Genomic DNA, 12,186 nt, shown 5'->3' on the forward strand with positions numbered 1-12,186 from the left:
TGTCCCTACTTGCTCGATACAGATTTATAAAAAATCTTGGCGATAAAAAGACAAGGTCTCTAGTGATTCCTGCATGAGTTGTTGTTTGTTTCAAATATTTAGTTTAAGATCCAAAGTTTGCAAATATATGTCTTTTGTTTACATTCTCTAATGTGTTTTTAGATGAATTAAACCGCATGTCTTTACATGTATACTAGCTCCTTTTACTTAAGCAGGCATGTAAAGAGCGGATTACGTATGAAATTCCTAAAGCATTCTACATAAGCAGGTACATATATATGTTGGCATCCCGTTTTTTCATTTGGTCTTGCAAGAGACTATCTTGTTCACTTGTAATGGATCTGAGCTACTAAGGGCATCTCAAACGGCACCCCACAAATTTCCTCCCGCATCCTTCGATGAACAGGGGTACCAGTCCGCGGACACAGATGCGGGAGGCAGCCATCCAACACTAGCCGTATACATTTTCACAACAACTCAAACTAACCGGACAAAATTCGATCAAATTGGACGAATTTTGTTGAAACTAGAATAATTTATACATAAAACCGAACGATATCAAGTCCGGTGAACTGAAAACCTTAAAAAAAACCTAAACTAGCCTATACCTCACGATGACCTCGTAGGTCATGCCAGGCTAGCCGGCGGCTCCTCCGTCGTCATCGCCCGACCCGGCATCGGAGTTGTCATCATCAGGCTTGTGGCAGCGGAAGGTGAGACGTCGCGGCAGGGCTTCCCGGCGGCCACTTGACGCTCGCGGATGATGTGGCCTGGGTCGACCCCACTATCAATCATCTGGTCGAAAAGCAGTAGGATGTCATATCACGGTCCTCCATGGTGCAAAAGCAACTGTTCCTTTCCCTTGCATTCCGTATCCTGCTATCACTGAAAGTGTAGGATATCATATCACGGTCCTCCATGGTATCAAAGACATGTTGGCTGCAGAGAGCTTGCCCGACTCGGATTACATGTCAATAAGAGAGTTCCACAACAAGCGATACCCTTTAAACCCATGCTTAACAATGTGGGTGTGAAGCTCAGCTCCCACCCATGTTGAAGATTTACATCACAGGCGCAGAGGGCAAGAGAGGTGACAACAGTGACATAATTAGGCTGTACGCCACTAGATACCATTTCAGTAAGATACCTTGTAGAGCCCATCCATACATTTCCAGCCAGTAGGAATTCCAAGCTCATCCCCACGAATTCTTAGATAATAACTATCAAGAGTCTAAATCCCAAACAGTTCTGCACCTTGTATAACCTCTTTCAATGCTTGTGGTCCTAAGGACACAAGTACCTGTAGTCGAAAAAGGAGTTATGAGGATCAATTACAGTTCCAAGACAAAGTTGCCTAGTTTCATAAAAACAGAGCTAAAAGACAATAGGAACTGAACTCAAATGTGGCTATACATTTCAGATGGTTCTTCAGAATGTACATTCATTGCACACACAAAACCTTACGGGCTTTAACTGAGAAGAACACAACTAGATTACTTTCAGAAAGCATATTAATACTTTAATACTACAATCTCGGATGAGGATGTTAGACTCTTGATTGATACAAGTTAGCATAAGTTTATCTTGAGAGTCACGTTAGGTGCAGGACATTTATATTCCTCTTAGGCCCTGATCGTGCTTGTAACATCAGAAAATCTTTCGGCATGAAATACAAACAGAAGAATGGTAGCAATATTATTTAGTAGTCATAGTAACAAACCTCGTTAGCATCTTTGTAAAATTCTGTCTCACTCTTCTTTGGCCATTTGACCCTCCAACACCTGATTACATCAAATTAAATGTAGCAAACGAGTTAAATGAGTACCTGCACAGTCATCGGTAATTAAAGTAATTGCGGAGGCTTGTGATTGCAACACAATGGAACACAAACCTTTCTTTACCAAGACGTCTAGCAAGTTCCTCAGCAAGAGCCTGCCCTGGAGGATCAGCATCCGTTGCCAGTATTATCCTAGATGCCTAATACCATATAGCGAAAGATATTCAGTACACCAAAACTTCTATCTTAGCAATAGAGTTTGCAAATAACTTCTGAAACGAGGAAAATGCGCACCGGGTCAAGATACTCTTTGCAGTTCCACAGATATAAATACTTCTTATCCTAGCTTTACAGGGAACGTAAGAAGATGTTAGCTCACAGTTAAGGTTTCCAGTACAGATCAGCTCACATCAAAGGACCTATACTAAAAAATAACAGTGGCAAACATAAACTCTAGTGACAGAAACTAGCAGCAGTATCAAAAAATAGTTCTAACATGATCTTTGTCCGGGAGTTTCTTTGATACTTTAGCTGGTGCACCATGTGGCACACTCACACAATTACGATAGCCAGCCTCCTCCATGGAAAGTTTATCAATTTCACCCTCAACCTGCAATGTCAGAAAGGACAACAAGCTAATAAATAATTTGTGAACTCAAACTCAAATTGATAGGCAGAAAAAGAACAGAAAAATGTCGCATGGCTAATGTAGAACATACAATGATAATATCGCGTGCTTGCTTTATATCGTCCAGACCATAGAAAATTTTCTCGGTGTTCACCTCCTGGTAGGTAAGAAGAAAAAATGAGTATGACCAATATTCATAAAAATATAAATTAAGCATGCATCCTGAAAAGGAAGAGCACAACAAACCTGTGAAAATCTCTTAGAGACTTCCATGTATTTGCAGCCAACAAGGACTTCATCACGTCTATAGGTGAAAGCAATTACAATCTGCAAACGAAATGCCACATGTACGTATCACAATGCATGTTTCTGAATAGTAAAATGCATCAACGTACAGTTATACCTTGTCATTCCTTTTACGTTGTGATACATTGTTCCTTCGAAGTGTTTTTGCTGATATCATTCTTTCCGAGAAGTATGTCACGAGCTGCAAGAGATAACCATCTTACAGAACACCCATGTGCAAAAGTTTTTGCCAGCATACATCAAAGAATGCAAAAGAGAACTATCAAAATGGTTTCAGTATCTTTTGAAGAATATACCAATCAAAAAAGTCTACTTGATAATACTTCCATTACCTCATCACAAAGAGGCCCGAGACTCAGGTCCTCTTCACGAAGTTTTCTGACAACCTTGACTGGCTGATTTGCTTTGACTTCCTGGTCACTTCCATTTTCATTGCCTGCGTCCTTATTTGCTTGGTATGCCTTCGAAACTCCATCAGGCTGCAGACGCAAGAAAGAACAATAGTGGTATCAAGATGTTATATTACTTTCAGTTTTCTTTTAGGTTGTTGGTAAACTCACCTGGGTATAGCCTTTCCATCCACAACTCGCTCTAAAACAAGTCCAGTTTCCACGTGTACTGAAGAAACAGCATAGAACAGAGATGAGATGACAGATAGCCTACAGTACGTATACCTTAAGAAACAACTCCAACTAACAAGCTCAAAGTGTGCTGTACATAAAAACTCACCCATTTTCCCGGATGAATACGCTGAGGCTTCGTTCCTTATTTGGACCCCCTTTGCACTAGTTAACAGAAGGGAAATCATACTTAATCATTTGCTGTTTAATAGATCAAAATATAAAGTAAAATGGATCACCAAAATAGCATATATCTATCTATATTATACACAGATGGGTATGTTTGTAAGCTGGTCATCAAATGGATCATAATTTACATCTGCTTCATTCTTCAAGAACGCTCAGTATGTGAAAGGCTCGTTAAAACATACTACCAACGCACACGATATGTGAAACAGAAATGAACAAATTAAATTGATCAAAACAAATTATGTCTGTTAAGTCTTGATATACTCATTCCAGAAAAGAAAAAAACTTTTAGCTTACTTTCTTATCCAGCTAAATACATCATGGAAAGAAAAGCAAATGGAAACAACAATTCTTGGTACTATCAGAAAAGGCATACCTTTGGGCAAATCATCCGTTGAAAAGCGCCAATCCTCACTTGGCTCATATCTATTCCTTCCTTTTTCATCTTCTCAACCACCTCATCACAAAGAGGCTCGAGACACAGGTCCTCTTCACGAGGTTTTCTGACAACCTTGACTGGCTGATTTGCTTTGACTTCCTCGTCACTTTCATTTTCATTTCCTGCGTCTTTATTTGCTTGGTACGCCTTCAAAACTCCATCAGGCTGCAGACGCAAGACAGAACAATAATTGTATCAAGATGTTATATTACTTTCATTTTTCTTTTAAGTTGTTGGTAAACTCACCTGGGTAGAGCCTTTCCATCCACAACTCGCTCTAAAACAAGTCCAGTTTCCATGTGTACTGGAGAAACAGCATAGAACAGAGATGAGATGACAGATAGCCTACAGTACATATACCTTAAGAAACAGCTCCAACTAACAAGTTCAAAGTGTGCTGTACATAAAAACTCACCCATTTTCCCGGATGAAGACGCTGAGGCTTCGATCCTTAGTTGGACCCCCTTCACACTAGTTAACAGAAGGGAAATCATACTTAACCATTTGCTGTTTGATAGAATATAAAGTACAACAGATCACCAAAATAGCATATATCTATCTATATTATATACAGATGGGTATGTTTGTAAGCTGGTCATTAAATGGATCATAATTTACATCTGCTTCATTCTTCGAGAACGCTCATTCTGTGAAAGGCTCGTTAACACATTGTACTTCCAACGTGCACGATATGTGAAACAGAAATGAGCTAATTAAACTGATCAATACAAATTATGGCTGTTAAGTCTTGATATACTCATCCCCAGAAAAAAAAACTTGTAGCTTACTTTCTTATCCAGCTAAATACATCATGAAAAGAAAAGCAAATGGAAACAACAATTCTTGGTATCTGAAAACTGAAAAGGCATACCTTTGGGCAAATCTTGCGTTGAAAAGCGCCAATCCTCCTTCGGCTCATATCTATTCCCTCCTTTTTCATCTTCTCAACCACCTGCCCTATCCGTTCTTCACAAGCCCTTATGTACTCCATCGAAAGAACTGTCATCCCAGAATGGCAACACATCAGTAAAAACAACAGCGAGCCTCCCTGTCTCACGCAGCTGTGCAATACCGAAAGAAAAAGAAACTCCTGCACCGCAGAGCAGAACCAGAGAGTCTCTCAGAGTGGCACCTGTCGCATTACCATTCCTGGAGCGCGGGGCGGCGGGGGCGGCGGGCACGGCCTCGGCGGGGGCGGTCCCAAAGCAGCAGGCGAGCTCGGCCCGCCGGGGGAGGCGGGTCCGGGAGGAGAAGGAGTGGAGCAGGCGGATGCGCTGCCCCCCCGGGGCGGCGAAGGCGGCGGGGAAGCGGCGGCGCGCGGCGGCGAGGAGGCCCGAGCCCCCGGCGCCCGCGGAGGTGGAGGCCGCCATGAGGAGCAGCGACTGGAGGGACGGCCGCGGTGGCATGACGAGGCGGAGTGGGGGCTAGGGTTTCGGGGCGCGGGGCATGGGCCGGGGGAAGCGAGGGTTTAGGGTTTTACACGCCGGCCGCCGGCCGCCGGACCGCGAGTTCCTCTGCTCAGGCTTGCAAGTGGGTCCCACCGTCCAGGGGCGTGGGCAAGCCTCGGGGCGAACGGTCGGATGTGAGTGCTCCTTTCTCCTCCTTTTGATTCGATGATGAAATCGAAATCAAAAGTAGCAGTACTCCGCTATTTCATACTCCTTTCGTTCTGGTTTATCGATTCCCTCACATTTTGGATCAAAGTTTGATCATATATTTAACTAGCAAAATATAATAGTTTATGTATAACAATAATGGTATTATTAGAAACTTTTTTAAATACGAATCTAACAAACATCTATATCTCTATCTCTATATCTCTACTTGCTTAAAAAGAAAGGGCTTCGTAAATCTCAGTCGATTTAGTAAAGTCTCAGTCGACATCCCGATTGTTGGATCGTTGTAAGATTCACGTAATTGATTATCTCCTTTCATTTTGGCTTGTTAAGGTGCGACCCGTCCGTTTTTCTGTTGTTTTTCGTGCCGGGGAAGGGCTGCATGCGCTGGGCTGGCCACCTTTTCGTTGTTTGTTTTTTGTACGGTTGGAAACATATTGGGGCAGCCCACTCTTCTACACACGACTACACGAATACTTTTTTTTTTCTATTTTAGTGTATCTATTTATCATTTTTATTTTATTCAACATTTTACATGTATTTTTACTTTTATTTTTTAAAATAAATATGTAACATCCCAAAAATTGTAGAAGAGACACTTTTGGCACGCATGAAAGATCTTTACTCTCACTTGCTGATGTCTTTTTCTACATGGATCTTTTATTTGTTTATTTGTATGTTTCCTATTTCTGTTTATCATTTTTCTTACTTTGTTTCATTCATGTATTACCCCAAAAAACATTTTCCAAATGTTTATATGCCCTTTTTTCTATGTCAGATTGATAAAAAGGAGTTGCTTTTTATTTTTATTTTTCACTAAAAAATCGCTTGTTTCTTACGCACAAGTGCAATTATCAAAACCCACAAGTAACTACAAGGGGTGCAACACCGTACGCAACTGCATGCATCTAAAATCACATGCAACTGTAATGGGTACAACACGTCCACAACGATGAGGAGCTGGGTGTGGCGATGAGATCGGAACATGCATGATATGGGTAATTTTATGATTTTAATTTTAATTTTAGTTTTCTATTCTCATTTTCCATCCACATGGAAGTCGAGGTCCAATGGAATATTCATTTTTGGTTGTTTGTTCCTACAATTTTGCCAGTGAGGTGTATTTTTCATTCCCCTTTTATATTATTCTTTCCAAACTTTTTTTGTAAACGACATGATTCTTGCTATCCTTTTTGTTTTAATTTTTTTATTAAACAAATTTTATTTTCTAAAATTTGAAAATATCTTCTTTTGGTTGCACAATTGGATCCGACTAGTAGTTGCATGTCTATCACTGGGCACGCAACTGCAAACATCACCCTCAAGTACAACTGCATATTTTGAACGCAACTGCAACTCAACTATGTGATGTTTGATCAGGAGAAGGGGTAGTTGCATGTCTGACACTAGGCACGCAACTACAAGTGCATGTCCTCAATGCGAGTGCAGCTAATTTTGTGGTGTTTTGTCGGGGATGAGTAGTTGCATGTCTATCACTATCATCATCAGACGACAAAGCAAAGTAAGTTAAAGGGTATTGGCACAATTATTGTTGCGCATTCCATGTTTTACCTTAGGTATCACCGTGACTTCCACCGCAGGAAGGGTTGACACTACGAGAGGCTCGACATAGGTGAAAGCATGACCTCTTTGAGATGCAAAATAGGTGTAAAAGCATAGGCCCGTCATCATAGCCAGTGGCAGAGATAGACAACATCTACTGCGGGGCGAAACGTAAAATACAATTGTTTGGGGGGGCAAAAGCTTAAAAAGTTCTCATCTAACCCTCACAATATTTTCTTCTTCTTCACAACTTGGTTCAATGTTGGGGGGCCATAGCCCCCCCAGGAGCCTACATAGCTCTGCCACTGATCACAGCAGAAAGTTCCACCGATGATACAAGTAAAGTATCACCTTCATTCAAAGATCAACGTAAAACCATTAAACCCAGAAGGATTGGTTTATTAATAACAAGCTGAACAAGATATTACCGAACATGGTATCGTGGAATAGGGCGAGCAAATCCTGAACAATAATCTGACAAATCTTGATGCGTTTGTGTTGGCGAAAACGCATTAGGAGGATGTAAACTGCAACGAACACTCATTATGTGTGATTGGTCTTCGAATCAGGGGCAAACATATTAAGGTTTGTTGTCTTACCAGTTACGGAAGACACTCCAGCGATGCTTCCCTCCGGAGAATACACGTAGGATGCGCCAGAAAGTTCCCCACTACATCCACCTTTCTCGCGAGAGGCACATGACGCCATTGCCTGCAAAAATAGCCCCCAAGATCTAGTAGGTCTTGAACAAGAACCCCCAGCCCTTCACCACGCTCGTTGGATATGGTATATGCCCCTGATCGCGTAGTTCTTCCGTGTCATTGGAGATCACCGCCGGGTGGGGCTGTGGGTTAATGGTTAGATCGTACGGATCGCAAAGGTTCAGAAACCATATCTCCTACTACAAGATGGTGTAGGTGTTGCCGACCACATACCTTTGGGGGGCTGATGGCCTCTTCCTCGATCTCGCTTCCGGTCGTTTTGGTATGCTCCATGCCGACTTCATTCTTCTTGTTGTTGGCATGTTCTTCCTTGTCATTGCGGATGAATGCTCCTTGCGCCCCCGGCCGGGGCTGTCATGGAAATATGTACTACCTCTGTCCTGGTTTATTAGTCCCACCTGCATATATTGATCCCACATGGACAAACCAGGCGACCTAGCCAACATGTTGTTTGGGAAAGGAAAAGGAAGATAATCTTTTATCTCTACTACTATTAAAAAAGCAAACTTAGTTCCCCCCTATGGCCACATCACAAAGTGTACACGGAATAACCAGACACGTCGGATCAAATCAACTTAATCAGATCCAAGTGTCCATATTACATCAATGGTATGTCAATCCAATCAAGGATTCAGATCAAATGTTCTGCTCGTAGACTGCCTCCAGACGTACTCCCTTCGTTTCTTTTTAGTTTGCATATAAGATTTGGTCAAAGTCAAACTTTGTAAAATTTGAGTAGCTTTATAGAAAAAGATATCAACATCCACACAATAAAATCAATAATATTAGATGCATGACGAAATTAATTTTCATAACATATAACTTTAGTATTGGAGATGCTAATATGGGCAGGGGGGAGGTGATGAACGTTTGATTGACTCCTAATTTAAAGCGGCAATCTAGGAAGGAAATTATGGCCGATGTTAGTCAGCGGCCCTACATGGCTGAATAACTCCTACTCATTAAAGTTCAACGCAAAAAAAAACGACTCCTAATTAAAGCGACATTGGGACCCTTGATTTCATGGCACACTCATTCTATGACGCTGCATGTCATTCCTAAGGTCACTTCCAATGCATTGGTGCTTAGATAAGGTGCTAAGCATATTAAAAAAAATAGCAACTAAGGTCCATAATACATAGGTGCTTCACTTGTTGGTGCTAAGCTCCCCTTATTTAATGCTTTAGTAGCTAAACTATTTCATGCATTGGTGGATTTTTTTTTCATTTAATTGCTTTTGCCTAGATTCACGTGCTTAGCATTGGTTCTTCATGGGCTCACTGATACGTCTCCAACGTATCTATAATATTTGATTGTTCCATGCTATTATATTATCTGTTTTGGATGTTTAATGGGCTTTATTATACATTTTTATATTATTTTTGGGACTAACCTACTAACCGGAGGCCTAGTCCAAATTGCTGTTTTTTTTGCCTATTTCAGTGTTTCGCATAAAAGGAATATCAAACGGAATCCAAACGGAATGAAACCTTCGGGAGAGTTATTTTTGGAACAAACGCAATCCAGGGGACTTGGAGTGGACGTCAAGAAATAAGCAAGGAGGCCACGAGGCAGGGAGGCGCGCCTGCCCCATGGGCGCGCCCCCACCCTCGTGGGCCCCTCGCACTCCACCGACCTACTTCTTCCTCCTTTATAAACCCATGTACCCCGAAAACATCCGAGAGCACCACGAAACCCTATTTCCACCGCCGCAACCTTCTGTACCCGTGAGATCCCATCTTGGGGCCTTTTCCGACGCTCCGCCGGAGGGGGAATTGATCACGGAGGGCTTCTACATCAACACCATAGCCTCTCTGATGATGTGTGAGTAGTTTACCTCAGACCTTCGGGTCCATAGTTATTAGCTAGATGGCTTCTTCTCTCTCTTTGGATCTCAATACAAAGTTCTCCTCGATCTTCTTGGAGATCTATTTGATGTAACTCTTTTTGCGGTGTGTTTGTCGAGATCCGATGAATTGTGGGTTTATGATCAAGATTATCTATGAACAATATTTGAATCTCCTCTGAATTCTTTTATGTATGATTTGTTATCTTTGCAAGTCTCTTCGAATTATCAGTTTGGTTTGGCCTACTAGATTGATCTTTCTTGCAATGGGAGAAGTGCTTAGCTTTGGTTTCAATCTTGCGGTGTTCGATCCTAGTGACAGAAGGGGAACCGATACGTATTGTATTATTGCCATCGAGGATAAAAAGATGGGGTTTATATCATATTGCTTGAGTTTATCCCTCTACATCATGTCATCTTGCCTAATGCGTTACTCTGTTCTTATGAACTTAATACTCTAGATGCATGCTGAATAGCGGTCGATGTGTGGAGTAATAGTAGTAGATGCAGAATCGGTCTACTTGTTGCGGACGTGATACCTATATACATGATCATGCCTAGATATTCTCATAACTATGCACTTTTCTATCAATTACTCGACAGTAATTTGTTCACCCACCGTAATACTTATGCTATCTTGAGAGAAGCACTAGTGAAATCTATGGCCCCCGGGTCTATTTTCCATCATATAAGTTTCCGATCTATTTTATTTTGCAATCTTTACTTTTCAATCTATACAACAAAAATACTAAAAATATTTATCTTATTATCTCTTTCAGATCTCACTTTTGCAAGTGGCCGTGAAGGGATTGACAACCCCTTTATCGCGTTGGTTGCAAGGTTTTTATTTGTTTGTGTAGGTACGAGGGACTTGCGTGTGGCCTCCTACTGGATTGATACCTTGGTTCTCAAAAACTGAGGAAAATACTTACGCTACTTTGCTGCATCACCCTTTCCTCTTCAAGGAAAAACCAACGCTGTGCTCAAGAGGTAGCACTCACCAAACTCACCTCTCTCCTCTTTATTACCTTGCCACATCAGATTTTTTGCCTACATGACAGCCTTAGACTAGCCACAGTGGGAGTAACTTCAGCAGTAACATCGAGTCCAACTCAGCAAATTTGCTTATGTGGCAATGAGTTAATGAAGAGAGAGGTAGTTTGAGTAACTTAGCTAGTTACTGTAACATCACATGTCTCAATGCAATATGAGTCTATGACCTAATAAATGAAACTTTGCATGACACGACATGTATGTTACTACCCACTATGAAGGTAGTAACATAGTCTAGGGATAAGTGTATGTTACTAGTGTATGCTACTCTCCATTGTGGCTACTCATAGCACATGTACAAGGTGGAGCATTGGGGAGGGCCTAAGGCTGATCGTAATGGGAGTATCAGGCTGGTCATAGTGGCTAGTATCATACACTAGTATCATGCATATGATACTAGTGTATGATACTACATCTATAGTGCATAGTATCATAGATTAGTATCATATGTGGTCTTATTTATTGCCATGCAAGACATATAGTAGCGTAACATTAATAACATTAATTATGATACGGTATCTACCTATGTTACTATAACGCTCTCTCTCTTCTTTCATTGTTTGCCACATAAGCATGTTTGCGAGTTCCAAGTGCATGATACCACTTATGTTACCCCCACTATGGCCAGCCTCATAGCTAGTATCATGCATGCCAACTAGGCAACTTTGATGAGGTGTCATAGAATTAAATGAAGAAAGCGAGGGTTGAGTATCATATCATGATACCGTCTCATAATAAATGCTATGCTGCTATGTGTCATGCATGGCAATAAATAAAGTACTACATGATATACTAATACACGATAATACTATGAATTAAGGAGGTAGTATTATACACTAGTATCATACTAGTATATTATACTTCTCATTACAACCAGCCTAATAGGATAAAAAATGCTACGTGCAAACGATGATTGACGATCTTTAAAAGAAGCCGGGCATGCAAATCAGCGAGAGGAGAAAGATACACATTAATCATTGAGGATGTTACTTTATTTTATTTTATTTTCAAGCTTGACAATTTATGTTATTAATCTAATTTTTAACAGACAATCAGGCACGCTAATTGGACAGTTTTGAAGTGAGGGAATTAAAGAAATTTTGAAAGTGGCACAATTTTCCCTCCATTCTTCATTTTAAATATTTTTTGTTCATTTACTGAAACTCTGGTACACATGGCAACAACAACATTATTTTACATTTTTTAGGGGACATTGTTTTTACACTAACACTACAAAGCAAAGTAACCTTATCTTATTTGTGATTTTTTTAAATACCTGCTACTCGAGGAAAGAACAATAGGGAAAAAAAAGTAATGCACTAGATGTTTTTTGAATTATTATTCCCTTCTTCTATCCATATTCAATTTGTCACAGTTGGATAGAAGAAGTGGCGCGTGGAGCATGTTTGTGAAATGAGCAAGATCTC

The 12,186-nt window shown here is 40.9% G+C and overlaps 1 protein-coding gene across 2 annotated transcripts; it reads right to left on the bottom strand.

Moving 5' to 3' along the window:
- Positions 1-998: 998 nt before the first annotated feature.
- LOC123165627 (primase homolog protein) lies at positions 999-5,539 on the bottom strand. 2 transcript variants are annotated; one of them, XM_044583321.1, is made up of 16 exons: positions 5,092-5,538; positions 4,831-4,958; positions 4,375-4,430; positions 4,206-4,263; positions 3,897-4,124; positions 3,441-3,496; positions 3,272-3,329; positions 3,044-3,190; positions 2,809-2,892; positions 2,652-2,732; positions 2,497-2,562; positions 2,274-2,387; positions 2,072-2,119; positions 1,892-1,977; positions 1,721-1,781; positions 999-1,300 (listed from the first exon to the last, which is right to left on the bottom strand). In XM_044583321.1, the coding sequence occupies exons 1-16, from the start codon at positions 5,363-5,365 to the stop codon at positions 1,232-1,234; spliced, it is 1,614 nt and encodes a 537-aa protein (XP_044439256.1). In that variant the 5' UTR covers positions 5,366-5,538; the 3' UTR covers positions 999-1,231. The 2 variants fall into 2 exon arrangements, 1 of the variants encoding a protein (XP_044439256.1); XR_006483082.1 differs by having other exon boundaries at positions 1,282-1,300; positions 2,072-2,123; positions 5,092-5,539.
- Between the last annotated feature and the right edge of the window lie 6,647 nt (positions 5,540-12,186).

The sequence above is a fragment of the Triticum aestivum genome, chromosome 7D (assembly GCF_018294505.1).
Source record: "Triticum aestivum cultivar Chinese Spring chromosome 7D, IWGSC CS RefSeq v2.1, whole genome shotgun sequence".
In the NCBI taxonomy this organism is placed as follows: domain Eukaryota; kingdom Viridiplantae; phylum Streptophyta; class Magnoliopsida; order Poales; family Poaceae; genus Triticum; species Triticum aestivum.